Source organism: Pyrgilauda ruficollis, unplaced genomic scaffold, assembly GCF_017590135.1.
Source record: "Pyrgilauda ruficollis isolate IOZ18807 unplaced genomic scaffold, ASM1759013v1 scaffold59, whole genome shotgun sequence".
NCBI lineage: Eukaryota > Metazoa > Chordata > Aves > Passeriformes > Passeridae > Pyrgilauda > Pyrgilauda ruficollis.
The window spans coordinates 5,274,244-5,288,781 of NW_024527599.1; the positions used below are offsets into that span (position 1 = coordinate 5,274,244).

General features: G+C 48.9%; 1 protein-coding gene across 1 annotated transcript; it reads left to right on the forward strand.

Moving 5' to 3' along the window:
* Positions 1–271: 271 nt before the first annotated feature.
* On the forward strand, positions 272–12,294 carry GUSB (glucuronidase beta). Its single transcript, XM_041482486.1, has 12 exons — positions 272–513; positions 2,038–2,226; positions 3,062–3,243; positions 3,692–3,834; positions 4,014–4,201; positions 4,885–5,037; positions 5,576–5,754; positions 6,133–6,279; positions 7,289–7,373; positions 8,847–9,023; positions 9,503–9,638; positions 10,753–12,294. The coding sequence occupies exons 1-12, from the start codon at positions 277–279 to the stop codon at positions 10,908–10,910; spliced, it is 1,974 nt and encodes a 657-aa protein (XP_041338420.1). The 5' UTR covers positions 272–276; the 3' UTR covers positions 10,911–12,294.
* Positions 12,295–14,538: the final 2,244 nt, after the last annotated feature.

Consider the following 14,538-nt stretch of genomic DNA (forward strand, 5'->3'; position numbering starts at 1 on the left):
TCCAGGACGGAGCCTGAAATTTCCTGGAGGCGCCTTTACGCCGGGACACTCGTGGCTTTGTCCGGAGGCGACCGTGGGACCGGACACTGCCCCTGTGGGGCTCTGCAGTCGCTCATCCCGTTGGTGCGGGATCGGGACCGGGACCATGACAGGGATCAGGATAGGGACAGTGACAGGGATCGTGACAGGCATCGGGATCGCGACAGGAATCGCGACCGGCCGCCCCTCTCCCTCAGCCCCGCCCCTCTCCCTCAGCGGGCCCTGCCCACAGCCAAGATGGCGCTGGCGGCCTCAGGCGGCGGCGCGGCTGGTCCGTGCACGCTGCCGGTGCTGCTGCTGTTCCTCCCGTTCCTCCCTAGGCTGGCGGCCGGTCCCGCCGGGATGCTGCAGCCCCGGGACACCCCCTCCCGCGAGCGCAGGGAGCTCGGCGGCCTCTGGAGCTTCCGCGCCGATCTGTCTCCGGGCAGGGACGCCGGCTTCGCGCAGCGCTGGTACCGGCGGCCGCTCCGGCAGGTAGCGGGGAGCGGGGCGGGCGCTGCCCATCGCCGCGCACGGGCTGCGCTCTTTCCCCTCCGAACCGGACTCCGCTGCTGGGGCTCCTCTTCTTTCTTCCTCTTTTCCTCTTTCCCTGCCTTCTTCCCCACCGGGCTGGCGGAGCCGCTGCCGTTCTCCGCACGCTGCTGGCCCTGCCCGGGTTGTTCTTGGGGCAGTTCCTAATCAGCAGCCCCTGGTGATGCCCCGGTGCTGCTCCGGAGGCAGACACCCTTTGGGTGAGCCCCGTTCACCTCCAGGTGTCCCGTGCTGCAGGAGCCTTGCAGAGCGCTGAGCCTGCAGCAGAATCGGCACAAATGTGCCTGGAAGGGCACTGGGAATTGTTTATTCCAGTTTCAGAGTGCTGGTAGAAAAGTTTTGATGTGACTGAGATCACGTAAAGGAGTTAGGGATTTTCTGCATAAAATGGATAAGTCGCTCATTATTTCTGTTTTTAGCCTTTTGTCTGATTTTGTTGCTGGATTGTGGAAGGAGAGAAGAGCTGGAGGGCACTGTGCCGCTGGAAGTTTTGCAGAGGAGAGCAATCCTGATCTTGCCCCTTCAAAGAGAGGCTTAGATGAGTGCACTCCACCTGTTTTAGAGCTCAGAGAATCTCCCTGAAGGACACACAGGTTCTGGCCAGCACAGGCAAGGGTTTTCCTGCATCAGGTAATAGAAAATCCTCTTGCCCATGCAAGGATTTTCCCACTAGGAATTTCTGATGAGGGCACTGGGCTCTCTGCAGTGCCAGAGCTGAGTCAGCCACGCACATGATGCCCACCCCGGGTGCTCAGACCTTCCTCATTCCATTTCCTGAGGCTTCCTCGGGAGAGGAGAAGCTGCAGAACCCCTTTGTGCAACATCCTGAGGGCAGAAAGTGCTGAAAATTAACAGCTTGGCAACAGCATCTGAATTCCTCAGTTTTCAATGTACTGTGACACTGCCTCCCTCTAATCTTCATATTGGAATAAGCAACTGAATGGATTCTCAAGGAATCTCTGTTGTTTCATGCAGTGAGAAAGGCTGGGCTGATACCAAACAGTCTCCGTGAGGAGAAAAATATCCCTAAATATTCATTACTGCCCAAAATATCTATTATTTTGTTACTCTTTAACTACAGCTCTTAGCTGACAAACAGCACCACAACCCCCACATTGCTCTGGAGCTGTGAAGGAGAGAATTCCCACTGAAACAACAATCTGGGCTTGGGTTTTCCCTCCTCACTTCTCTGATTCCATGATGCCAGGGCCATTAACGAAAACATTTCATTGTACAGCAGGAGGGGAAAAGAAAGGAGCAGCTGTTTCCTGTAGGAACAGGCAGGTTCCTGTGCCTGGTGCTAATTAGGGCTTGTACAGGAGCTGTGAGAGATCTCAGCAGTTTTCAAACAGCATTTCCCCTTGGCAGAGGCATTGTAGGGCTGTCAGTGGAAAGGGACACCTCCAGTAGTAAAACTCCTCTTTTTAAACTCTCTGTTCCTTCCTTTTTCCACGCAATTCCTGCCAGACCGGCCCTGTGATTGACATGCCAGTGCCTGCCAGCTTCAACGACATGACGCAGGACCCCAGCCTGGAGAATTACATCGGCTGGGTGTGGTACGAGAAGGAGGTGCTGCTCCCCCTGCGCTGGCTGCAGGGCGATCCCGCCCCCAGGCTGGTGCTGCGCTTTGGGAGCGCCCATTACTACTCCATCGTGGTGCGTGCCTCGGGGCGTTGGCCCTGTGCTTCCTAAATTAGTCTGGGCTAAAGGCAGTTTGATGGTTTGTTCAGTAAATGCGTCCCTGCCTCGATTGTGCATCCCCTTCTGAGCTCGTGCCCCTTTTCCCCCCGAATGAATCCCAGTTTCTCTGATCCTGCAGTTTTGGGATTGGTAACTGAACATTTCCTGATGAATGGATCTGCCCCACACTGTGACCCTCAGTGACACTTGGTGTGACCCACACCTAGCTCCCAGCAAAGGGAATCCCTCAAAGATCCTTTGAGGGTCAAGGTTGATATATGGTGATGTTCGGGCATGCCAGGATGAGTGAAGAGAGGAGAATCTTGATTCCATGTTTTAGAAGGCTGATTTATTATATTATGATATTATATTATATTAAAATGCTATACTAAAACGATACTAAGATATAGAGAGAAAAAGGATCCACCAGAAAGCTGGGAAGGAAAAGGAATGGAATAAATAACAAAAGCTGGTGGCCCTCAGAGTCTGACACAGCTGCATCTTTGATTGGTTTTTAAGTAAAAACAACTCACATGAGCCAATCAAAGGTGCACCTGTTGGTAAACAATGTCCAGACAACATTCCACAGCCATCAGATAGGTCATTGTTTACATTTCTTTTCTGAGGCTTCTCAGCTAGAATAGGAGAAAAAAATCCTAGCAAAGGATTTTTCATAAAATATCGTGGCAGCAGGTTGATCCCTCAAAGACCCTTTGAGGATCACGAGCCCAGGTGTTCCTTGTAACTGGACTTCCCTGTTCTCTGCTGACCACAGAGTCCCCATGAGCCATTTTTGTGTCTTTCCTTGCAGTGGGTGAACGGGGTGCAGGTGGTGGAGCACGAAGGGGGGCACCTGCCCTTTGAGGCTGACATCAGCAGCGTGGTGCAGGGCAGCCCAGGCACCCTGTGCCGCATCACTGTGGCCCTCAACAACACCCTGACCCCCCACACGCTGCCCCCGGGCTCCATCCGCTACATGGCTGACAAATCAAGGTGAGTTCTGGGGTGCTTTGCTGCTGGGCTCGTCCCAGGGGTGTGGGAGAGGGGGTTTGTTCAGCTGCTGGTTCAGACATCCCTCAGTGGGGTTGTCTTTGTGGTGGATTTGTTGGTGGAGCTGTGAGGAGTTGAAGCTGTGGTGTTGTGAGGAATCAGCAGTGAGTTATTGCATCTGTTTGTGCACGGGGGGCTCAGATTGGGTGATTTGCCAAGGTGAATCCAGGGCAGGTTTCAGAAGCTTGGATTCAGCTGGGAGCTGCAAGTACCAGCTCTCCTGAAGGATGAAGATCTTTGTTAACTGCAAAATCCTTCAGTGTAACATCTGACAGATCCAGCCTGTCATAAAGATATTTTACATTATTATTTTGCACTGCCAGCATCCACATGCTGCCTTCAGCTGTGTAGTGAAGTGTAATGCAGCCTTGCTCATGTCTTGCTCACTCAGGTACCCCAAGAACTATTTTGTGCAGGACACCAAGTTTGATTTCTTTAATTATGCTGGGATTCACCGCCCTGTTGTGCTGTACACCACTCCTGCTGCCTACATCGATGACATCACTGTGACAACCACTTCATCAGACACTGTTGGTAGGTCCAGTCACAGCAGCTCCCTCAGGCTCCAAGTGGAGATGCCAAGGGCAGCAGGGAAAATGTCCTGCATGAGTCTGATTGAATTTTCAATCTGATTGATTGAATTCCCAGTGGCTTTTCCTGAGGCTGAGCTGTCTCTTGCAGTCTCTGATTGTCGTTTGTTTCCTCTGAGCCAGCCACGGTGCAGTATCAGGTGGCAGTGGTTGGCAGCACAGCCAGTTCCTTGTCCCTGAGTTTACGTGACCAAGAGGGGAAGGTGGTTGCTACGGGTGATGGCCCAGTGGGAGAGCTCAAAGTCCTCAACCCAAACCTCTGGTGGCCTTACCTGATGCACGAGAACCCTGGATACCTGTACTCCTTGGAGGTAAAGTGGCATTTCCTCCTCTGTGAGTGTGTTTAGTAGGGTTAAGGCACTGCCATATGGCCTGTCCTCTGTCCTCTCACGGGCCCTGTGCATGTGACCAGAGTGGCTCTGCTAATTAGGCACTAATCAAATCAAACTTTGACAGCTTCTGAAGGGGCTGGCAGGGAGAAGGGCATTCCTGGAGTGTGCTCTGAGCTGCTGGCCCTTCCCACTGAGGGTCCATGCATCCCCTCTGGGGAGATGATGAGTACATCAGCTGGAGCCTGGGAGATCCTGTGGGAGTTAAGGATCAGTGGTGATGTTCAGGTGCAGGAATCAGGGGGGATGAGCTGCTCTGAGTTTCCAGGGACTCAGGGTCACACCTGGGAGCAGGTGATGTGTCAGTCATTGCCTGGCATCAAGGTGCAGGGCACAGACATGGCCTGGGGGAATGCCATGGGGAAAAGACATTGAAGTTTTTTTGGGATGAGCATCCAGGGGCTCATTCTTCATCCTTCAGCTTCCACACCTTGGATTTGTATTTTTGTTCAGTCAGACCCGGCTCCCCCTGAGCAGCAGCAGTGAGGAACAGGCTGTGTGCTGAGGGCTGGGAAGGGATGTGGGGCCAGAATCTCCCTCCCAGACAGGGGAGGGAGTGCTGGGCATCCCTGTGAGGATCCCTCCTGTTCCTCCCTGACCTGCAGGTGAGGATGCAGGCCCAGGTGGGCAGGGCCCTGCTGGAGGACGTGTACACGCTCCCGGTGGGCATCCGCACCGTGCACGTCACCAGCAGCCAGTTCCTCATCAACGGCAGGCCCTTCTACTTCCACGGGGTCAACAAGCATGAGGATGCAGATGTAAGTTTGGCACCCGTGGCAGGGACACCCAGGGCCACCTCAGCTCACACTACCGAGGTGGCACCTGCACTGCCTCCCCTCCCCTCTCTTCTCCAAGGAGCTGTTTCCTCACACCCTCCTCCCAGGCTAAGCACTAAGGGGACACCATGCCTGGTCCTGCCGTCCCTCAGGGCACATGGATGTGCTGGTGGGGACACTGAAGCCTCTCCCAGCCACAGCTTTCAGCCAGACATGCTGACAGTCCGTCAGTCAGTCTGCTGTGAGGGTGGGCAGGCCCTGGCACACATTGCCCAGAGAAGCTGTGGCTGCCCCATCCCTGCAAGTGTTCCAGGCCAGTGGGCAGGACTTGGAGCAACCTGGGCTAGTGGGAAGTGTCCCTGCCCATGGCAGGGGGTGGAATGATACGAGCTTTAAGGTCCCCTCCAGCCCAAACCCCTGACTGTGACAGTGGCTGGGGGGTTCCCCACCCTGGGCAGGGCTGGGGCTGGCTCAAGCAGGGAAGCTGTGTTCACAAGGGCTGGTTGCTCTCTCCCCCCAGATCCGTGGCAAAGGCCTGGACTGGGCCCTGATTGTGAAGGACTTCAACCTGCTGCGCTGGCTGGGGGCCAACTCGTTCCGCACCAGCCACTACCCCTACGCCGAGGAGATCATGGACCTGTGCGACGCCTACGGCATCGTGGTCATCGACGAGAGCCCGGGGGTGGGCATCAAACTGCCGTAAGAGCTGCCCAGCACAACCTGCCCTCGCTCCTCTGCTCCTCCCTCAGCTGTTCCCAAGTGTCCCATCACTATTTTTACACTTTTGTGCTCATTGTCCCACGCGTTGTGCCGATAGTGAGAGTACTTTGTTCTGTTTGGAAATCTCCCGTTGCGCCACCGGTGGTGCCTCATGATGTTGGGTAACCAGAGGGCATTTTGCCACATTTTGCCACATGGCTTCATTAACGAGCCCAAACCACGGCCCTGAACTGTGCAGCACACGTTGGGGAAATAGGGCAGAAGCCATCCTCAGCATCAAGGCTCTGCTGTGGCCAGAGGCTGAGTTTTCACAGGGAAATGGATGATTTTACACCCTCACCTCCTTCTGTCTTCCAGCGAGAGCTTTGGGAACAAGTCCCTGCAGCATCACCTGGCAGTGATGGAGGAGCTGGTCCGCAGGGATAAGAACAGGCCCTCAGTGGTCATGTGGTCAGTGGCCAACGAGCCGGCCTCAGAGCTGCCCCCAGCTGCTCACTACTTCAAGTAAGTGCCTCTGCTCCTCATCTCTTGGCAGATGATGCCTCTTCTTCCTTTGGGATGGCACAGAGAGGTAGTAAAAGGAGGGCAGGCATTTTTGGGAACACTGGAATTGAACCTGTGGATGCAAACTAAAATGGAACTGCTGCATGTGTGGAACTGATGCTCAGAACTGTCCCAACGTGTTGGTTCTGAACCAGCAAGACTCCACAAAATTACCAGGAGTCCACTTGGTTTGAGCATCTCTTCTTGAGCTAAGGGTTGAGTAAAATCAGACCTGGTGAGAATGGAATAGTCCTTGTTAGCACTGGAAGATGAGTGCTGAATCCTTTGAGATTTACAGCAAAGCTGTAAAATAACTGGCCTTTCATTCTGAACACAAGGTTTTGCAGTTAGTGCTGCTTATTTGTTCTGTGGCTTCCCACTTCTAAGCCACTGCTTTGAGTCCCTGCAGCCCCTTTGGTTTATTTCTGAAGAGATTTAAGCTTTGGATAGCCCAGAGGCAGCTGTGTAATGGGCAGCAGACTGTCCCTGAGAGCTGAGGTGCATTAAGAGACAGCTGTGAGTTTCATTCTTCAGGATGTTCCACCACCTCCTGCAATGTCAGGGCAGCAGCAGAGCTTGACTCTCCCATTCTGTCCCATCTCCCTCACTCAGGGCTTCCTCAGAAACATCCACCCTCTGCCTGCTGTGGCACAGGGCCTCAAGAACACATCCCAGGAGCTGTTCAGAAACTTCCCATTCCCCTTTTTACAGTTTTGTCCTCAAACTCAACTGTCCCTTCAACTTCTGAGCTGCTGGCACCACCCACGTGCCTGTGCTTGGTGTGCTTCCACTCTGCTCTTTTCCAGGTGGCGTAGCACTCGGTGACAGATATTCTCTTTATTTCTTTAAAACACTGGCTGCTAAGTCAAAAGCAGCTCAGTCTGGGGGGTGGAAGGACAGAGAGCCTGGGGAGAGGGGGCTGTGCTGCTCCATGCTGTTGTTGAACTCTTGCTTTACTGTTTGCAAACAGGACAGTGATAGCTCACACTAAAGCTCTCGACCCCTCCAGACCAGTCACCTTTGTGACAGATGCTAATTACGCTCTTGATCGTGGTGTAAGTTTGCTTTATTTTCTAGCTTTTTCTTTTCTTTTTTTTATTTTAAATTCATACATTAAATTTCCTCCTCTTGCCACTTGTTGTATACTTCTTTCCCCCCAGCTCCTACCTAAATTTACTGGAGATATTAAGCAGGGAAAGGCTAAAGAAAAATTACATTTTTGTTTCTAGTAGAAATCACCTTATCCTGTAGTTGTAGCTCAGCTGAAAAAAAAAAAAAAAAAGGATCTGTAAGAGAGAATAATTCTTTGTGTGCAGGATTATGTCCCTGGATTCCATTAATATTGTCATGCTTTGCTATGCCATTGATTGTGTTTACTAATGCTCAGGATTTTCACTTGCAATTAAGCCAAAGCTTAAACCTCTTTAAAATGCTCACAACCCTTGTGGAAGTCTAAAGGAAGGAAGCTTTGCTTTAATTCCTGCTTTCAACTGCTCTAGATCTTCTTTGGCAGATGTCTGTTTGTGTTGAATAATGTAAAAGCTCCTCCAGCTCCACAATTAAAGCCCTAGAGCTGGATAAATAACCAAAAGGCAATTTCCTTGGATTTTGGGGCCTTTCATAGCATGGACCAAGGATTTTTAACACCTGTATTTGTTTCCAGGGTAGATCCTTGTACCATAATCACTTCTAGCAGGTGAGTTGGTGCTGCCTCACATCCCTGATCCAGGTTACACTTTGGATTTCTTCTAAAATGTCCTCTGATTAGCAGGAATGGATGCAACTCTGAGGTTTTTCCTCCCCACCCCAGAAAAAAACCAAACCTCAGGTGGTTTTAAATTTGAAGGAGCCCAGCAGGAACCTGCTTTTGGATATCCCAGTCCCACTCTGCCAACTGGAGCAGCTCAGGCAAACAAACCCAAAGAACAGATCTCTCATACACTGATGTGATATTAGAACTTTTTTTTTCTTTTATTACAAAACATGTTAAGAGAACATTGAACAAGTTACATACAACATCACTTTATTTTGAGGGGGCTTTGTGCCCTTTTATCACACTGTCCATGTGGTAGAAATGGCAGATAACTTGCAGAATGCTTTAGTCTTAGTATTGCACCATTGATGCACAAAATTTAGTTGCTAGTCAAAATATTTGACCACTCACTTGATAATCACATTCCAATACTCAAAAAGAAAAAGTACATCTAAATGTACCAGCAAGCCAGAGACATCTTGGAAACAAAAAAACTTCTAACAAACCTGAGAATGAAACGTGTTGATCTTGTCTAACTCTTTGCTGTGACTTCCTAATCTGTAAGAAAAATGCCAAATTAATGCTGTTAGCTTATTAAATTTATCCTTTTTTTTTTTCTGAGAAAGATTATATTTGGAGGGCCTGAGTGATGGGGGAAACAATTAATTCTATGTGAAATAAACCTGGATTCCATTAAATTAATCCAAAGGAGGATTTAGATTTACAAGAGAAGGTTGAAGTCTGTGCCAAAACACTCTCACCTTGTTTTTTGCAGGCTCCCTATGTGGATGTGATTTGTGTGAACAGCTACTTCTCCTGGTACCACGACCCAGGCCACCTGGAAGTGATCCCACTCCAACTCACAGCCCAGTTTGAGAACTGGTATAAAACCTACCAAAAACCCATTATCCAGAGTGAATATGGAGCAGACTCAGTGCCTGGGCTGCACAGTGTGAGTGTTGTGGTGGAAACTGCTCTTAGAAGGCAGAAAATTGTAACTGGGAGAGGCTGGCACCACTGGGCCTGGCTTTGCTGGGAGATGCTTCAGCTGGGAGTGTCCAAAAGGCTCCAGGATTGGGATCCTGCTCCCAAAACCAGAGAGCTTTGCCACTCACTTTGTCTGCTAAAGAGGACTCCAAAATCTGTCCTTGAAAGTGCTAGAATGCTTAAATGAAAGCAAATTCTGGAGAACGGAGGTTCCTGGTGCTGTCCCATGCAGGGGGGTGGCACTCCTGTCCCTGTCATGACACAGGCCACCAGGGGAATTGCCCCTGGCAATCCCTGGAGTTGTGTGTTTGCTGATGGTCACAACAGCCGTGTTAATGCAGCACAGCTAGCAGACCAGGCAGCCCCAGAGCTCCTGCTCAGGAACAGTTGTCAGCCCGTGGGAATGGGATTGTTTGTGCCCTGAGCCTGTTCTCCCGGCTGCAGGACCCCCCCATGATGTTCACTGAGGAGTACCAGCAGGCCATGCTCAGGGAGTACCACTCTGTCCTGGACAAGAAGAGGAAGGAGTACGTGATCGGGGAGCTCATCTGGAATTTTGCTGATTTCATGACCAATCAAGGTGAGCTTTTATTTATATTCTGAACACCTCTCCATCCTCCCTGGGAGTTTAGTGGTTGATGCCACACAAACACTGTGCTGAAGGGTGGGACAAAATGCCCTCTGTTCACCAGGACAGAGCACAGCTGGTTTTGTCACAAAATCCAGCATGACCAGAGCCAAGAGGAAGGTCCTGCCTGTGCTTAATTCCTTTCTCCTGCACAGATGCTCCCAGGAACATGGGACAATGCACAAGGGAAGCTTGTGAGGGACCCAGATTGCTCCTGGGTTTTGGCCACCCTCAATTCAGAGCCTCAGGCAGCTGTCAGGGACATCTCACTTGCTTCCAGTGTCACCTACAGCTGCCCTGGGAACAGAGCACCTTAAATAATCATTATTTACTTGGCAGAGGTTCAGCAGCAGAGGTGCAGATGCCACACTGGCACACAGCTGTCTCACCATGACACTCCACTCATTATTAATAGATAAGTGCAGTCACAAAGGAAGGGAAATTCCTTAATTTACAGTGCAGTCCCACAGAAATGAAACAATCACAACTCAGATCTAATAAAGAACCTGTTCTGCTTATGCCACCTGCAGTGGGTTAGGTGAACAGTCAGGGGGAGGGAGGAACAGCACTAAAATACCCTGCAGAGCACCAGGACAGGCATTAGAAAGCTCAGTGATGGCAGTGCCCAGAAAAGCAGCATCAAAAAGGACTGAGAAAATGTAGACAAGGTCAGACACAGATGCAATTCCAGTCTCTCTACGTGTTGCAATCCTTTTATCTAATTTCTTGTGAAAACTAAAACAGGCAGAAAGGATCCAGATATCACACAGGACAGTAAATAGTCATCACCATTTCCTCCATCCAATCTGAAGGTGGAGCCAATCACCAGTAGATAGGACACTGATCAGTGGGCACACCCCAGTGAAGTGTCCAGCTCAGCAGCTGTAAAAACAAGGAACTGCAGCTGATGGCTGTGTCCCATCCACAGATCCTGCCAAGCTTCCCTGCTGTACCTGACTGTGCAAAGGTCTCTTCCACCTGGCCTGATTTAGTACCTACATTGTAACAGCTCAAGCAGGGCCTGGAAGAGCCTGGTTTATACATTTATTTTATAACTTCTCTGCAGGGACCACACGAGTTCTGGGGAACAAGAAAGGAATCTTCACCCGCCAGCGCCAGCCCAAAGCCGCTGCCTTTGTTCTTAGGGACAGGTACTGGAGGATTGCAAATGAATCAAGCTGTCTTCCTCCTGCAAGGACATCACATTCCCTCTTCCTAAAATGAAAACAAAGGGTTTAGTGGCTGGGGATTATGTTGAACTCATTATTAAATCTCTGTTTAAATAAGTTTTATGCCTGATTCAAGTCTTGCAAGTCCAATGCGATTTCTAGTCCACCTGAAGTAGTTACTGTGATGCAAAGCAGATCAGAAACTTTTGTTTCCTCTGCTCAGCCATGTCTGGAGGCTTCTTGTTTCCAGGCAAGAAAACAAATGTTCACTTTCAAGGAGCTGAAGTTAAGAAATCCTGACTGAGGTATCTGTTTATGGCAAAAAAAAATATTACAAATATTACATGATACAACTCAATGCTGAACTTAAAATCTAAGTTACTCTAAATGAACATCACATCCCTCTAAAGCAAATGAGGTTTTCCAGTTAAACTCCCCTAAGAGTTAAGACTATTGAGATCACAGCAAACTGTCCACAGGATTGCAGAGGAGCACAGTTTGTGCAGCTGCTCTGGCCTGACAGGATGGATGTGTGAGAAATCCTGAGCATTCCCAGCAGCCAGGAAGGGTGTGAGCCACCCAACATACTCCAACAGAGAGTTTGGAATTCCTGTTCCAGCAGCAAGGTGGAATGTTACAGAGGGAGGGACTACATCAACTCAACTTGAAATCTATTTATTTTACAGTACCAAAACTGCCACTGTCAGACACAAACTGTGTCCAACAATGCCACTTCCATGTGGAAGGGCTTCCTTCATATTAAATATCAGCACAGGAAGAGCAGCCCAGAGGGAAATTCTGTTCCAGACTTTTCTGAGAGTGGCCTGAAGCCCTCTGGGGCAGGGCCAGGTGGAAATCCCTGTGCTGCTTCAGTGGTGTCCCTTTAGGCCTGCACACCAGCCTAGGCCAGGTTTAGCCTGGCGTGGATCACACCAGCACCCACAGCAAAACTCAGAATATTTAGTCTGCAAACTTCCCAGCACTGCCCCAAAAGCAGCATCACAAGGAGCAGAAGAACAAAAGCAGAGGCTGCCCAATGCATTTGGGAAGTTACAATTTGGAGTTTGATTACTGGAATTTAGAGATTCTGGGTGAAACTGGTGCCATGACTCCTGTTCTGCAGCTGCCTCTGTGAGTGCCTCAGGGAAGTGACCAAATCTGACCATATAAAGGAAAGATTTGCTTTTCTCTTGTGTGCTGGCCAAATTCTGTTCCCTTCAGAGGTGGTACACGAGGAACCAACAGCACCTTCCACCCTGTCCTGCAGAATAAGGACACAGATGTTCACTGCAGACTCCACAACAATTTTTCTTGTGTTTTTAAGCAAAAAGAAACAACACTACAGCATTCCTCACACCGTGCTAGGCCTAGATTTTCTCTAGAACTAAACCCCCAGAATATAAAACTCTATGCACAATAAAAAGACATTTGTTCAAACACACATGGTACTGCCAACTAGCAGTGTTTGAAAGTCATTTGAACTTCTCCATCATCCTTCAAAAACTCATTTTCTTCCCCAGTTTCAACAGACCTGACCAAAACACAGATGAGGATTTGACATTGGTCACTCCTTACAAACCAGGGCTCAGCTCAGCCCCCCCAAAATCTGAGCACACATTTGAGGGTTAATTCCTGCTTGTTCTCAACAAACCCAACCCTGCCCAGCAGCTCCCTCTCCAAATCCAGGGACACATCCAGCAGTTTTTCCAGGGATTTTGTGGTCTGTGGGACCAGCTTTGAGCAGCCCCAATAAAGCAGAAAGTGATAAAAATCACAAGGTTGGGGTTGTTTTTTTTTTTGTTTCTTTTTTTGCTTAAAGAACTGTAAACATTGAAAGCCTCAAGTCAACGCTGCTCAGCCTTTACACACAATGCTCAGCCAGACACAAAGCTGCAGGAATTCTACTGGGAAAACTGGGATCTGGGGAGAATCAAGTGCTTTAACCCTTCTACTGCTAAACACACACAAGGTCTTGGAAAAAAAAAAAAAAACAAAAAAACAAAAAAACACACGACTTGGTACAATTTCTAGAAACAGAATTACAGTACTGACATTAAAAACAGTTTCTAAGGCTCAGACTGAGTCCAAAAAGGCCTCTGGTTGGGTTCATTCAAGCTCTTATGTTTGGACTGCATGAATGCAGCATAAGAATGATTGCAGCAAGACATCCACAGGTAATTTCTACATTTATTTTTGTTGGGTTTTTTTCTTTTTTTTTATACCAAAAAAGTTATGTGCAACAAATAGAATTGGTACATATTTACATGGTTTTTTACCTGTTAGCAAAATTGTATCCTAAACCTCCAGTAGAGAATCTCTCAGCCTATATTGAGAAAAGGAATATCTGCCCAATGACTCCATTTTAAATGGGTGTGGGATTTGGAGTTGAAAGCACTGGGAATAAATAGCTGATGGAACATACTATACAGAACAAACACCTAATATTTAGGCCATGCTTAACACAGTTTTGTGGTAACAGAACACTTCATATCTTTTCTGGACCAGTTTAAACAACATTGGCAGAACCAAAGCCAAGCTCTGATCTCAGCCCACATAAATCAGGAGCAGAACTGCCTGAAGCACCTCACCAACCTCCTGGAACAGCTGAGACTACAGCAGCACAAAAATGCCAACTCCAGCACTGAGAAACCTCCTCACCAGAGATCTGCTGTCACTTCACATCTCAAAGGTGCTCAGGAATGTTTCATTGGCCTCAGTGTCACAAATGTTTCACAGGAAGAAACTTCCAAGAATATTCATTTCCTCCTTGGTCCTAAAGAGTAGCAAGTACCTTACAGTAAGAGGATTTCAGGAATGGTTAATTCCTAAGCAGGGTTTGGGATGAGGTTTTTTTGCCTTTCCAATCCACCTCTCACTGTGAAATTTCCAACTCAGAATATTCCATGATCCTATAGGAATTTTGGGATTCTGAGAGAGCCAAAGAGGGGCAGGACGAGCCCAAATTCAGAACCTCTGTTTGGATACTGTGAATTTTATCCCTTCCATTCTCCTGAGTGTTGAAACCACACCGAGGATCTCTGTAACACCCCCTGTCTCTTGCCAGCCCAAATACCATTTACCTGCCTTTACCCAGACTCCTGCATCCTTGAGAAATTTTAGGATTTGCCTTTGGATTTGTAAGGGTAAAACCAGTATCAAGCACACATTTGCCACCACATTTTGGCTGGGGCAGGCGGGGGGCACAGCTGCACTCCTGATTTCAATCACAACCCATTTTACTGGAAGGAAGATGCTGTTTCTATCACTGGGAGCAGCAAGGAAAGAGTCCAAAGAACTGGAAGCAGAAAAGTCCAAATTTCTCCTGCTAAGATTACTCTGCCCTTTATCAGGCCAACTGCATTTCTGAAGCACGAGAGAGAAACAGAAGAAATCAGGGCCATTTCTAGCAAATCACTTCCAGTAAAAAGTAACTGCAAGGGAAGCACACAAGACAAGAGAGCTCACAATTAAGGATCAGATTTGCAAAGCTGTGCACAAAGTGTGGCTGCAAATTCTCCCAGAGCCCAAACTCCAGCTCCATTTGCTCCCTATGTGCACACTAACAAGGACTGCTGAAAATCTGGCCCTAAACATTTTTACTAAACAAACTCAATCAACAGACTATGCCCACACAAACAAGCACAAGACACAGTGAAGTTAAGTCAACACCAATACTTTCAGCT